The following is a 14,757-nucleotide window of genomic DNA, read 5'->3' on the forward strand; positions in this document are numbered from 1 at the left end:
GGAATTAAACCCAATTTATCCAGGCTTCATGGATTGAGGTATGGAGCTCGACACCAGATTTATTTTCCCTGCAATATTTCTCCCACCCATATAAACCTGACTAATCTCATAATTCACAGCAGCTGTAATTCTCAATCAGTGCAAAACGCAAGGAGAAAAAAAAGTTCATGGAACGTGGATTACAATTCACAAATGCGTGCAATAAACACAGACATAAATAGAAAATTACAATTTTTATTTTATAAGATTTCATTTCATACATGTTCACAATGTACAACTACATAATTCTTTGCAGAAAGGAAGACAAATCTGAGAGATTTCTACAGACTGATTTTTATTGTATACAAACAGTGACATCGGCTCCCAAAACAAACAAATATGGATTCTAATGCTAGCAGAGCGCTCACAGACATTTGCCCTTTTCACATATTTCAGTTTGCTTTGAAATCATGACGTTTCTGAAGATCTGAACTACAGTTAGATTTCACACTTACAAATCAAGAAAATTCAGACAATGATGGCAGCAACGTCATCAGACTTGTTTTTTAAACTGTAGTGATAATAAGTGAGGTAACACTGAGCCCCTATATGATACACGGTTCTTCAGTGCAGCCAGTGAGTGTAAAAGTCGCACAATTTGAAACATGTTAGCTGAAGGGTTTTTAGTGTATACCTCTCTGTGACCAATTTAAGCCAGCGACTGCCAGTAACCTCCAGCAACCACGCAAGGAATACACATTTCAGTGACCAATCACCAAAATGATTGGGCCTTTATCAACAGATTTCACAGCAACTTCTTGCTACCTGGTTGGAGAATACGAACATTTTCGTACTGTAGCTAAAAAAAGTCACATCAAGGCCACTTAATGTAGTTAAATTGCTTTGCATTATGTCAAGTTCTAATATCACAATTTCATAATGATCTGTTTTGACTGAAACTAATCAAAATCCTTGGTGACAAGTTCTTTTGTACAGTTTGTACAGTAAGGCCTTGTGTGTGAATAACTTTGTTCATCCACAGCAAACCACTCACAGTCTTTTAGTGATCACCCTCTCAGCTTTATTTGAACAAGGAGTTGAAGGCTCGTCCAATGATGAGTCTGCGAACTTCACTTGTCCCGGCACCAATTTCATAAAGCTTTGCATCACGCAGAAATCGCCCCAGTGGGTAGTCATTGATGTAGCCATTGCCACCTGACGAAGGACATACAGATGTTAGTGCAAAGTTACCGAGTAGTAACAAAGCTTAAGGCTGGCCATCCGTTAATCAACAAAAACCATGTTGAAATATCAGATATCTATGTCTCCAAAACAAAACGAGTGAAAAAGTGACTTCATATAGGAACCTGAGCAAATACGTTCTACAGATCTACGTCAGCTACAGCAGCCAGTGGCTGTCAGAGCAGAACGGATTAAAACAAGTCAGACTGTTGTTGCTGTTTATTAGGAAAGAATCAGCGTAATGGATAAGGGGTTATCACATCAACTAATTAGTAAGAAGTTTTTACACATGAACTCCACAAATTGTCAGGAGAACTAAGCTGGGACATGATCACAGTGCTGCCCTCTCACAACAGGAAAAATATGTGTTTCAGGCACATTCTCAGTACTAGAAATCCTCCAGTTGGTTTAACAGGGTCTGCAAATAATTTGCAAGAAGCCACACATGTGACCTACACTCGACTCTTTTTCAAGTAAACTAACAAGGTTACACTCATTTAATGAATAATCTGACTGCTACAGACATCTGTGTTGTTTTGTGCAGTTTTGCTGGGTGAAGCTGAGAAAAGCTCAGCTATAGTCTACGTGTGGAAACTGGCTTTAGGGGAAATCCCTCATTTTACTATGAACTTTCTTTCTGTTAACTAGACCTTCCTAACAGCTGTGTGTTGGTTGTAACCTGAAATATGATGTTTGTACATTGATTAAATCATGACAATTTCCTCAGTTTAAGAATCTGCTTTCATTTCATTTCAGCTCTGGTTCTTGGCACTCACCCAAACATTGAATCCCATCCAAAGCAACCTGAGTGGCATTCTCAGCACAATACAGGATCACTCCAGCACAATCCTGCAAACACACAAAGCATCACAGTCGCTGAGTTAGAAAAGAAAGTCTCTACGAAAAGAAAAGAACGATCAACTGGATGCAGGTTTGAAAGTGAGAACCCTTTATATATTACAACATTTTTTATAAAATGCTTATTTAATGCTTAAAAGGGGCCATTATAAAGGATATGAATGAAGGAAACTTCTTGGCTAAAATGACTGACTGAGTGCTGCAGAAGCAGACGTGATTACAAATCTTCTCACCTTTGCGCTGAAGTGTCCTTTGTCACAAGCACGTGCAACACTGTACAAATACTGCCGACAGGCGCTCAGCCTGGTGTACATGTCAGCCATCTTCCCTTGCATCAGCTGTCAAATAGATGAACATCAGGTCAGTCTGACTCGAGTAAACGTAAATTAAACAAATCATTTAACACAATGGCCGTCAAAATATTTGAATTTTTATTCTCTGAGGAAAGTGAAAAATGCAGGCAAAACCTGAAAGTGTCCGATCTTCTGTCCGAAAGCCTCTCGGACATGCAGATAGGGAATAGCTGCATCCAGAACTGCCTGCATGATGCTGAAAAACAATATGAGGATGTTACATTAAATGAAATGTGTCACATCTGTAAGGTTATAGGACAACATTCAAAAAATATATGTTAAATATGTTTAATTAAATTTAAATTACAGGACAGTCTGGGCAATGAACTACCAGAACTTTTCTGTAATTGTACACATTTATCATGTAGTTTCACTGGTCTGGCCCACTTAAGATTAAGGTGAGCTGTATGTGACCCATGATATAAAAGGAGTTCCTGCATTAGCCACTCAAATGAAGTTAAATTAACCACTATACAGAGATGTGAAATTTCCGCTTTGAAAAAAGCACAAAATAACACATCAAAGTCAGCATGGGCAAACACCTAATGTGCATGGAGTCGTTATACCAACGCGGGCAAAAGTCCCATGACGTCATATGTATGCGACATGAACACCACAACAAAGGAGGGCGTTGAGCAGCGGTATATACCTGCTGCTCGGTGTATAGCTTTTTGTCCGACTCGCGGGCCACAGTGTTGTTTTTTTGTGCAGCCATTTCCCTTTTTACTGGGCTTTAAAAATGGCGGGTTTGATTTTCATGAAAAAGACGCTCTCATTCCTCATCGAGTGATGCCACTGACTAGCCAATCGGTGGCATCCAGTTTGTTGAAGTCACATTTTTGGATTGCCTCAGATTGCTTGAAATCTCAGCCAAGTGGGTACTAAAAAGGTACCTAGTACCAGGTACTACCGCTTAATGGAAAGCCCTAAAAACCAAGTGGAGCGGAGCTACCTGAGCAGGTAATAGTGGAAAACGGCTATATCAGTCCAGGCTCAGCATGCTAATGAACAACACATAAACCAACTTCTCGCACACCAAGCCCAGTAACTTTCAGAGCTGAAGCACACACTCACAGAATCACTGGATACAGTATTCATGCACTAAAATACTTGGTCATTTCTAATTAAATCAACATGTATATGTGATTAGATATAACTTGACATCAGTGTAAACCAACCCGCCAACCTCTTCCGGTGACCTTACCCTATAGGTCCAGATGCAAGTACCAGTCGCTCCAGATCTAAGCCGCTCATCATCACATACACGCCTTTGTTTAATGGACCCAGGATGTTCTCCGCTATAAAAGACAGGAGAAAAGAAAACAAAATAAATTCCACGCTGATAAAAGACAATCACTTTGCATTAGGATGACATAAAGAAACAATGCATAGTGAGACACACCTGGGATTTTGCAGTCTTCAAAGATGAGCTCACAGGTGTTTGATCCTCTCATGCCGAGTTTGTCGAGCTTCTGTGCAGTCGAGAATCCAGGCGTTCCCTACACAAAAACAAAGGTATATATGAACGCACAAATAAAGACACTTGTTTATTATTAGTACACCTTCTTTTACTGAATTTACCTTTTCGACAATGAAAGCTGTGATGCCTTTTTGATAGGCCTCGGGATCCGTTTTGGCATACACAATAAGCACATCGGCATCTGGGCCATTCGTGATCCAGAACTTGTTTCCATTCAGAACGTAATAGTCTCCTGTGAAAAGATTATGTTCATATAGTAGTTACTTTGTAATATAACAATTGCAGGGCACTGCATTTTCCAACAACTTAAACATTCTCTCTGGGCTTTGTCAAAACGCTGACAATCACCCACAGCTTCAAAGGCAGAACTTACAAAGCATGAATGCTGCCTCCAAACCTCATGGCAATGATATGTCTCACTCATTCACCCAGTGGTGCATGTGTGGAAGCACTAGAGAGCTGTGCAGCTGGTAATTTTGAGGATTTGACATTTGATATTGTCATTAAAAAAAACTAAACAAAAAGGCACTGATACTATTTTGGTTCTCTTAGGCCTGTCAGTAGATACTATCTGTCTCTTCACATCTTTTTGCTGTTAAGGCATCACATTTTCCTGTTGGAATTCATGTTTGTATATATTTGCATTTGTTTTCACTGGCCTTGGGCAGTATAGGTGCTTGGCATTTTTGTCTCGTTGATGCCTTTGGCTCATGCCAAGCTCTTCATGGACAGTCCTAAAACTTTTATGCGCACAATTTCTAGTATTTCTATTTATTTTGAAGTTTGAAGTGAAAATTGCTCATCATTCAGCCAAATATACACAATAGACTGTATATAAAAGATGGACATCGCATTTGAGTTTGAAAAGTGAAGTGCCTCAAACCTGCATTATTTCAAATGGGAAACGGACAGCGACTTTGACTGTACAGAGGCCCATCGGAGTACAGTGCTTCGGCTCCCTTGATCTATGACTTCATTATCAATATTTTATAATGAGTTTATGCCCTTAGTTTGTAGTTTCAAGTCCTAATGAAAAAAAAGTATGATATATTTTAGAAATAATCTTCCCCATTTGTGTCCAGAAGGAAGATAACACAGGGTATGCTTTAGGATGAGGGTTAGTGTGCACGTTTCCCTCAGGGTCTTGATCAGATCCACCACTCCCTCATCACTTCACCGATTGGTGACGTCATGGTGGCTATGTTCATCTTTTATATACAGTCTATGATCTACGCAACAATGTGTTGTAAAAAGAAAAAAAAAGAAAAGAAAAGAAAACTGCCTGCGTCCACTGCAAGGAGACAAACTTATCAAGGACATGTGAGAACTTTGCATCACAGCAGTGAAATTTTTTCCCCCCCATCCCTGAATGTCGTACCAGGCAGCAAAAGTAATTCATCCATGTTCTTCACCACAGCTTGAACCCACCCCAGCAGTCACTGAGCAAGCAGTGGGGTGCAACCTGTACAGGTTATCACTCCATCACGAGGCTGAATCAGTGAAACTGAACCACACATACGCCTAAAGCCAGTTTAGAATCAGCAGCTAAACTAACAAGCACTGTGGCAGGAAGTACCAGGTAGAAATCTGATGCAGGTACAAAACTGTCTTCCTGTGAGCTGATGGTGCTAACCAGGCTGCGAAAACAGCAGCTCAAATAGTTCTATTCATAGCTTGTTTATGACATATGTCAAAAAAAAGCTGTTAACTTCAATACTTACATAATACAGTCTATAACCTCACAAACTCCATTTTAAAAAAGCCTGACTTTTTTGCTGCTGTCACATCTTATTAACTATCAAAATAATGTTTTCAGATAAACAACACAGTCAAATTTTATGCCTCTATAAGCAGCTCATACTCACAATCTGGCCATGCAGCACACACACGACACCTTGCTGAGTCTGACTCATTTGTACATTTTCAGTGCTGTAAATGCCAATAGCATTTCTGTCAAACCCTGAGCTAATAAAGCCCTCAAAACTCTTTTTTCCCCTCATCAAGCCAGTGACCAACACATATCTGTTAACATATCATGACAATAGCTTTCAAAAGATGTTCTTACGTAAAATTGCATGCACATTTTAATGATTTTGAGGTGAAAAAAAAAATAGAATAATTAATCCTTCTTCTTGTAAAGTCCTTGATATTAATAACACTCAATAAACACACAAATAAAGCTACGTGACACTGGCAAAGCAGAACAAGAGTACAAACAACCGAACAGATCTGTAAGACCAAGAAAGCTAATAAAGCAGATCGTATTTATGTGCACCACATACTGGATGTATAATTAAGCTGAACATTTATCATTACCACAGAGAAGTGAGTCACAGTTTGGGCGTCTTACCTTCTTTCTTTGCTCTGAGTTTCATTGACACAACATCAGAGCCAGCATTGGGCTCACTCATTGCCAGGGCTCCAACATGTTCTCCTGTCAGTAACTGGCAAAGGAAGTAAAAAGATTAATGAAATAATTAAACAAGCTCATTACGTTCAGTGTTTTTTGATAATATTTAAACGTGAAATGTTCGATCCTGACCTTGGTCATATACTTCTCCTTCTGCTTTTCATTGGCGTGGCGTACCAGCTGGTTAACACAAAGGTTAGAGTGGGCGCCATAACTGAGAGCGACGGCTGCTGACACTCGTGACAGCTCCTCCATCACAATTATGTGATCTAGGTAGCCCAATCCTGTGCCTCCACATTCCACTGAAAGGAATATACAGTGTGAGCTGAGTGTAAACTCGCCTAATAACAGCTAAAAAAAAATAGAAACCTTCAGTTTATGCCTTGACATGTACCAGAAAATATGTATTAGAAATAACTGTAACTGTATGAACTGCCTGCTACATAGAAATCACAGCTGTCACACCTGGAGCAGTGATGCCAAGAAGTCCCATCGTCCCCATTTCTTTCCAAAAACCCTGATTAAGAGGGAAAGCAGAAAGTTAGTGGAAACTATGCAGAGCTCTTCTACGGAGGTACAGCTGAACATGCATATCTACTAGAGCTCAACCAATACTAACAGCTGATATTGGCTATATATACATATAATGGTGTCATGCAGCTGTGGTCAGACGTTTACATACAGTCATCATGGGCATGAACGTCAAGACAAATTTGGGCTTTTAATGATTTCTATGAACTGCTCTTTTTCCAGTATGGAATGCTTGTACAGCATCTTTAGTGACTTAAAAAAATACAAGTGGTTGTTTTCCTGCGGCAGCAGAAAGAGGATTTGTTTGACTCAGCACTCAGTGGCTTGACCAATGCTCAGAAATGACTTGTTCTGAGTAACTGCAGATTCATCAGATCACACTGTTGTGTGCTAGTACAAGTTAATTGGACGTGTCACAACTTTGCCAAGTTCTGGAAGAAGACCCAAACTGTCTCCCAAGATGGGAGGAAACTGGTTAGGAGGTTCAGGAACAACCCAGAAACCACCAAGGCTCAAGCCTGAACTGGAGTCGCCTGAAAAGAAGCCCCTGCTCCAAAGTCAACATCTTCAAGCTTGACCGAAATTTGCAGCTGCTCACATGGACGAGACATGGACAAACATTTTCTTCTAGAGAAATGTTTGATGGTCAGATGAGACAAAGATTGAGCCATTTGGCCACAATAAAAAGAAGTTTGGATAAGTAAAGGTGGGGCTTTCAAACCTAAGAATACTGTACCAAATTTCAAGCCTGGTGGTGGTAGCATCATGGCATGTGGCTTTTTTGCTGCCAGGGGGTACTGGTGTATTTCACAAACTGGACAGAATAATGGAGGAGGAGGACTACCTCCAAACTTCTACCTCTTCAACTTCAACCTCATATCAACAGATAGACGACTGAAACTTGGACACAATTGAGTGTTCCAAAAGGACAGTGATCCCAAACACACATTAAAACTGGTTAAATTAACCCGAACGCTAAAAAGAGTTGTCAAATACCCAGTCAGGATTTATACCAGAAGCTTATTGATGGCTACTAAAAGCATCTAGTAGAGCTGGGCGATATAAGATTTTTTCATATCACGATATGTTGTTTTCATTTCAGGCGATAACGATATATATCACGATATAAGCCAAATAACTATATTTGTAAGATTCAAATGTGCTGTTGCTCACAAGTAAAATGTGAAATAATCAGCAGCTTGTTTTGATTTAAATATTTATTTCCCATAATAAGTTCAACAGGGTAGATGTACTTAAGGAACATGAGACTAAAGTTTCAGATAAATAAAGGCAAATATTGCAAACTACACAAAAGGCAGCCGCTAAAGCATTTAAGTTTCAAAATAAAACAAACAAAACAGACCACTAAATTGTCAATTCCACTTAGAAACAAAATATTAATTCTAAAAATAAATCTTAGTTTGTTTTACAGAAGAACAGACAAAATTGACTAACTTTTGTCAATATCAAATAAACTGAGAACTAAAAGGAAATTCTTAATCTGTCCTGGTTGTATAGCTTAGCTTTTCAAACAGTTTTAAAATAAACATGCTAACAGAACATTCTTTAAATCCTAGGTGCACATCCAAGGTGCAACTAAATATATATATAAAACTTTAGTCTGACAAAAGCCTACAGGTTGCGGGACAGGAAGACAAGTCTATCCACTGCTTCAGGCTTTAAAGCGGCCCTGTGGAAAGTCACAATATTACTCCTTCATTAATTCATTATTAATCCTTCATTTTCGACCGTGTTTATTGGTAGCATGTCTTTAGCAAGACAGTAGGCTATGGCATTCGTTATGTCGCTATGTCTCTTAGCTTTTTTGTCATATGGTAAGACGCTGGGGAAAGCCGACTCAATTGACTGTTGCTGCTTCGCAGGGATTCCCCTGGTTGTTTTCGATGACGAATTAGCGCTTTCAGTCAGAGATTGAGCGTGCTCTAGTGGGTGGCACTGCTGATAAAAAAGGTGATAAAAAAGGTTTGTTGTATTTCCAGACTTTGTGGGAACATGCTTTCGGCACAGTTTACAGTGCGTGCTACTCTGTTTTTTGTCAGACTTCAAATAGCCGAAATACCTCCACACTACGGAACTTCTCTGGCCCTTCCTTTCGACAATCTCTCCGGCATCGGAACCGTCATCTGTGTTCTCTTCGGTAACCTGGTCACCCAAGCTCTCGGTTGATTTTTCTCTAGTCGGCACACTCATTTCCTCCATTACCCGGCCGGCACGGCGGCTGGCTGCTTCCCAAACAAATACACATGTGCGGCTTGGCACTTGTGCTGTACGTAACAAGTCACGTGGCTGTGATTGGTTCGGCTCTGCGCTACTTAATTTGGATTGGCTGGTCTCTTTTCTTTTCTTTTTTTTAAGAGAGGAAGAGAGAGAGATGAGGTCTATCGCAATAGTTTCATTTTTCTATCGAGAAAAAGTTATTTCGCAATATCGTTATCGTTCTATCGCCCAGCTCTAGCAACTAGGTAAAGTGTTACCTGCTAAGGGACATTCAACCAAGTTTTAGCGGTGGTTTATGTATATATTTGAGCCTATACATATACTTTTGAGCCTGTGCGCTTTAGAGAAAATCCAAAATAAATTCAAACTTGTGAGCCAAATTCTTGTTTTTTAAAGTTATTAAAGACGTATGCTGTACAATCGCTCCACCCTGGAAAAAGAACAGCTTAAAGAAATCATTAAAAGTACAGTAAGCTTTTGACCACCACATTTCTGATATGATTAGATAAAAAAGTGCTTTTTTTAAAGCTCAAAAGCAAAAAAAAAAAAAGCTGATTAATTTAGAAAAGTCAGCTGAGCTCACTGGATTGCTCACGATACTCAGAACTGGTGGTGCAGGATAAAGCAAGTAAAGAATGTCAACAGATGTATCAACAGTGTGTTGTTTTCTTTTACCACCTAGAAGTACTGTCCCCAAGTTCTATTACTACTTGGTACAACAGCTACAACTTTCTGAATTTTGTCACTTGTGCATTTCAACTCACCCGCATTCCTGGGAACTCGTTCTTCTTATCGATCTCGTCGGCATGAGGTGCAAGTTTTTCTACAAAGAATTTGCGAACTGTTTGCCTCAGCTGTGGAAAGGACGTAAAACAATTACTTAGCAAAAACCATACCTGTAATTACTCTGCTGGGAGGATGAAGATCATAGAGTGACGACTTAGGAAAGCTTTTCACCTGCCTGGCGATGGAGGTAAGTGTGTTGTTTGATTTACAGGTGGACGTGTTGTTTGCCCAATCATACTGAAATGTTTTAACTGGCATTGCATGTATATTTAACTTTATAAAAGGCCTGGGATCTGAGACAACTCCTTCCATCCAATCAAATCCTGTATATAAACCCCACCCACCCCCTGCTCTCCTTGCTGCGCTGGGTCCAGTCTCCTTCACTTTGCGTAAAAATATGCCCGACCTGCAGTCACCTTTGATCTGATTTAATATCGACTGTAAACCAATGTCGGCATCAGTCACTCCATTACAACCATTCATTACTACAAGCTACTCTGTAAAGTCATACGTGAAAAATTAATAAAATTGTTTAACAATGTTACTAGTAAAGTTACTTAAATCGACCCTTTTCTAATTAGTTAAATGAATCGAGTATTAGTTGGTAGCTTTTGATTTTGTCATGTAATTTGTAGCTGTTAGCTAATGTTATGTCATCACGTAATGGTGGACGGTGTCCGCGCAAAACTGTCTTCTTTTATTGCCCTATTTTATTAAACTATACAACACACTAAAAATGTTGGTCTCTGAGATAATGTGATTGTTTTAATGCCTGCGGTTGACACGCACAGACACAAGTGTGCACTTTGTTTTGCTAGCATTAGCTAGCTAGTGTGGCTAACCTGTATCTGCTCGTCTGTGAGTCCGTTCACTACGTCGTCCACGGGGATGGCAGCTCCGGCACAGCCTCTTCTTGTCACCGCAGGGATGGATAACCTGGAGCTGAGGCGAAGTGCGTTTCTGACAGCAAACATGGTGCTAGTTGCAGAATAACAGGGATGAAGTTTAGACCACGGATGAATGTCTGAGGTCACCTGGCTGGCTGTCTTGTAGCAGATAAAACGGAAGAGGTCTCACTCCGCCAATATTTCCTAGTCCTACAAATGTAGTCCACGCTGTCTTTCTTCTTCCCTGAAGGGTCGCGCAGGCACAGCAGTGCGGTTAAGTACCCCGCCGCCCCCTGTACCGGTGAAAAATAAAACCACATCATATATTCCACTTCGTCTTCTCCTAGTGCGATACTGAAAATTTTGGTATCGATCAGATATCCAGTAAATACAGGACCATCGATATCGACACCTGTAACTTACAAACTGTAGGACGCTCACAATTTCTGAAATGAATCATCATTAATTTGCAAATTTAATGGGCACTAAATGACTGTGATTTTTACTTTTCACAATAATTAGTTAACACAAAAAACGCACCTTTCAGCTTTTCATGTATTTTTTTTTTTTTTTTTTTTTGAGGACTGGAATTTAAATGTGCCTGTCTCTAATGCACTTTGGGCAGCTTTTTATATTTTTATTTCCAGAAAATAATTAATTTCACACAGTTCAGTGTGCTACATGCCGAACTTAGAGAACAGAAACAAAGTATCAGTACTGTCATGATAATATCTATCTGATACCAATATCACCACTGGTATCGATACTGTTATAATAATATTTGGATCATCTGCTCACCTTTGTCTTCTGCTTTCCAGCTGCTTCCTTTAGGATACGCCACAGCAGATCATCTACTTCCATCTCACCTTATCCCTTGCATCCTCCTTTTACACCATGTCCTCCATTACATCCATGAACTTGCCCTGAGGTCTTCCTCTTTTCCTGACTGCCTGACAGCTCCATCTTCAACATCCTTTGTCCAATATATCCACTATTCCTCCTCTGCACATTTCTAAACCATCTCAGCCTTGCCTCTCTAACTTTGTCTCCAAACTGCTCAGCTTGAGCTGTCCCTCTGATGATGTAGGCCAGCTAACCCCTTTGTTCTTATTGTTGGACCATTTAACCATACTACACTGAAGTCCTAAAAATTAATGTTAGTCCATGTTCGACATTGCAAGTGACCACTGTTATGATGTCAGTTTTGTTGTCTACTCGGGAGAATCCTCCTGATTTGGTCATTTCTAATCTTGAAAACTCAATACAGCATAGTATTGTGATATTCTGCATGGCAATATTGCATCGATGCAATATTGCAATGATGCAGCGACACCAAATAACAACATTTTATTCAATAAATTAAATTCCTCTGGAATTGCTATGAACATGACCCCCCCCCCATCCTGAGATACCGGTCACTCCCAGTGAAAACATTAACATTTCAGCTGCCTTCTCTTTTTGTCAGTGCCACTGTATCCAAACTACACATCAGAGCAGGTGTCACTACCACAGGTGTCACTTAATTCAAGAGTGTCCCTTTCACTCATGAATTAAGCTTCCACTCCTTCATCTTTATGAAGACGTCCTTGCGGCATTCCCAAAATCCATTGCAATGTCCATCCTCCTCTTGTGTCAGATTTACTACTTTATTTAAGATCCTCTGTTATTTATATTTATCAGTTAAATAAAGTCTTGATTTAACGCAGTATTCTCAGGTCTTCCTTTTCCTGTCTGCATTTTCCATTTGAAGTCATGACTCTGTTGGATTTCTGTGTGCTGTAGCAGTATCGCCTCTTGATTCAAGTGTCCGTATCTTTTGCCACAAATCATTCGCAGCCTTTCTTACCAACAACTTACCATAAACTTTTCAACAGTTTCCTCATTACCTTTATAAAGTGCAGCTTAGGGCTGCCTTCCACACCAACACGAGCAAGGAATCCCACAGAACAGCAGATTAACTAGTATACACACACTCCCTCATGACTACTCCCTCCATTTTTAGATCCATCAGTAAATACTGACATGATTAAAATAATTCTTCTTTGCATAACTGGAATTCTTTCTTGGTTTTTCTTCTTCTTTGTTCTTGCTTTACGCAAACCGACTTTTTGGTACATTAGCGCCGCCTGCTGGATAGAATTTAATATAAAAAATAAAAGATTTCTGGGTTAATCTGCTTGGGGTCCCCAAATGTTCCATTCCGCCTGTTTCGCCTTACTTTTCCAGAATTACGTGGACAGAATTTAAAACAAACAAGCAAACAAACTACACAGATTAAGGACTTTAATTTATTTTATTCAGCATTAGCATAGCCTCCATGGCCTTCTGTTGCTATAATGTAGTGTTTTGCTCATTTGCCTAATAAGTAAAAGAACTCCGGTTCCCTCCCAGGAGGAGACACAAATTCCTTGGGGGCTGTGTCAGGAAGGGCATCTGGCAAGAAAATCTGCCAAATCAAACATGTGGAACTACCTGCTGTGGTGACATCTGGTGAAGGGAGCAGCTGAAAATAGCTTTAAATGAGCATAAACTTTCTCTGCTCAGTAGTGTGCTTATGCTTCCATCTGATAACCCATGTCCTCTGCAGAGAAGGCATTAACAATGCACACCAACATCAGCTCAACACCACCTTGACAATGAGTGCAAGTAAACTACTATAATCATTGTTTATGTGAGTAAAACACTGAGATTTTATTACTTAGCATATGCAGGTTTTTTGTGATGAAGATTTTTGTGTGTGCATGAATGAGCTGATTTTCCAAACTGTATCTTTAATCCCTCCTTACCTTTAGAAAAAACACCAATTTAACCCCTGACCTCATGTCCTGAGGTATGTATCAACTTCCAATGCGATGATGAGCAAGGACTTTCCCCTTCACACTAGCACACGCTTATGGTTCATCCAACAAGATCATAGAGCCATACCCAGGGACCATCAAAGTATTAACTTTTTCTAGGGCTACAGTAAAGTGGAGGTGGCCTCTAATGTGGCATAGAGGTGTTGTAAAGAGGTCCACATCAGGGCTGCCTGTATATCGACTGAAGCAGAACCGCCAAGGCCCAGAGGCTGAAGATGTTGTACAACAGCAGAAGGCAGAGCAGACAAAATGCACAGTACAGTTTTCGCTAACATAATTCAGAATTTCTTACATCAACCTTTCAGTATGTAGGATTATTAAAGGTGAACCCTGAACATTTAAAACTGGGATATCAAACGTACGGCCCAGGGACCAGAGTTGAGCCGCCAAGTGGTCAAATCCTGACCAATGGATGGCTTTGGAAAATGAAAAAGGTGGAAATGACAGGAAGGCCTCATCGCAAGTATAATTTGTGTCTCATTTTAAAATAACCCCAACATGCTCATTATTTATAAAATAGAGTATAATTTGAGTGTTTTTCTTTTCTTTTTAAATAAAACCAAATGTAGTCAGACAGTAATACTCAGTAAAACAAAAACAGCAACTTTTGGCTGCTCCCTTACTCACAGGGGGACACCACAACCCCACATGTTTGAGTTTTACTCCAGATGTCCTTCTTGAAACAAGCCCAAAAGGACTACTGTATCCAGCACTGAACTAGGGAGCTTTCGCATGTTAGGCATATGTGTAAACCACTAAACTACGCAGCTACCGAAAGCAAACAACCAACCAACAAAACCAATAGACAAACATTCTCACACTTATCTCCATAAGTTTTAATGACACAATTTGTGTTATAGTTGTGCCTCTGAACACCAGCACAGTAGGAGTGACTGAAGTGCAGTTCAGCCTTAATCCTTAAAACTTAAGTCATTTTATAAAAGTACTAACATAACTGTTTAGGAATTGCAGCCACTTTCATGCACACTCACACATTTCCAGAGTAACTGGATGAACTCGCAGAATTTGAAACATAAAACAGTTTTTATTACTCCTCCTTTTTTGCCTTCATACTCAACGTTCGGCTCCTGCTTGTTTGTGGGTCAGTTTTGTCTTCAGTAACTGAAAAGCATGC

General features: G+C 39.9%; 1 protein-coding gene across 1 annotated transcript; it reads right to left on the bottom strand.

Annotated features, from left to right (window-relative positions):
- Nucleotides 1-220: 220 nt before the first annotated feature.
- ivd (isovaleryl-CoA dehydrogenase) lies at nucleotides 221-11,011 on the bottom strand. Its single transcript, XM_003453029.5, has 12 exons — nucleotides 10,720-11,011; nucleotides 9,856-9,945; nucleotides 6,788-6,839; nucleotides 6,455-6,624; nucleotides 6,263-6,356; nucleotides 4,014-4,144; nucleotides 3,835-3,931; nucleotides 3,637-3,730; nucleotides 2,547-2,628; nucleotides 2,313-2,417; nucleotides 1,998-2,070; nucleotides 221-1,194 (listed from the first exon to the last, which is right to left on the bottom strand). Exons 1-12 carry the CDS (start codon nucleotides 10,849-10,851, stop codon nucleotides 1,061-1,063), a joined length of 1,254 nt encoding a protein of 417 aa, XP_003453077.1. The 5' UTR covers nucleotides 10,852-11,011; the 3' UTR covers nucleotides 221-1,060.
- Between the last annotated feature and the right edge of the window lie 3,746 nt (nucleotides 11,012-14,757).

Source organism: Oreochromis niloticus, linkage group LG19 (assembly GCF_001858045.2).
Source record: "Oreochromis niloticus isolate F11D_XX linkage group LG19, O_niloticus_UMD_NMBU, whole genome shotgun sequence".
Classification (NCBI taxonomy): domain Eukaryota; kingdom Metazoa; phylum Chordata; class Actinopteri; order Cichliformes; family Cichlidae; genus Oreochromis; species Oreochromis niloticus.

Coding starts and splice junctions, on each gene's coding strand:
- ivd (XM_003453029.5), bottom strand. CDS start 10,851: ATGTTTGCTGTCAGAAACGCACTTCGCCTCAGCTCCAGGTTATCCATC. Junction 2,418..2,546: donor AGAAGATCGGACACTTTCAG/GTTTTGCCTGCA, acceptor TCTATTTGACAG/CTGATGCAAGGGAAGATGGC. Junction 1,195..1,997: donor GGATGGGATTCAATGTTTGG/GTGAGTGCCAAG, acceptor GTCCTTCGTCAG/GTGGCAATGGCTACATCAAT.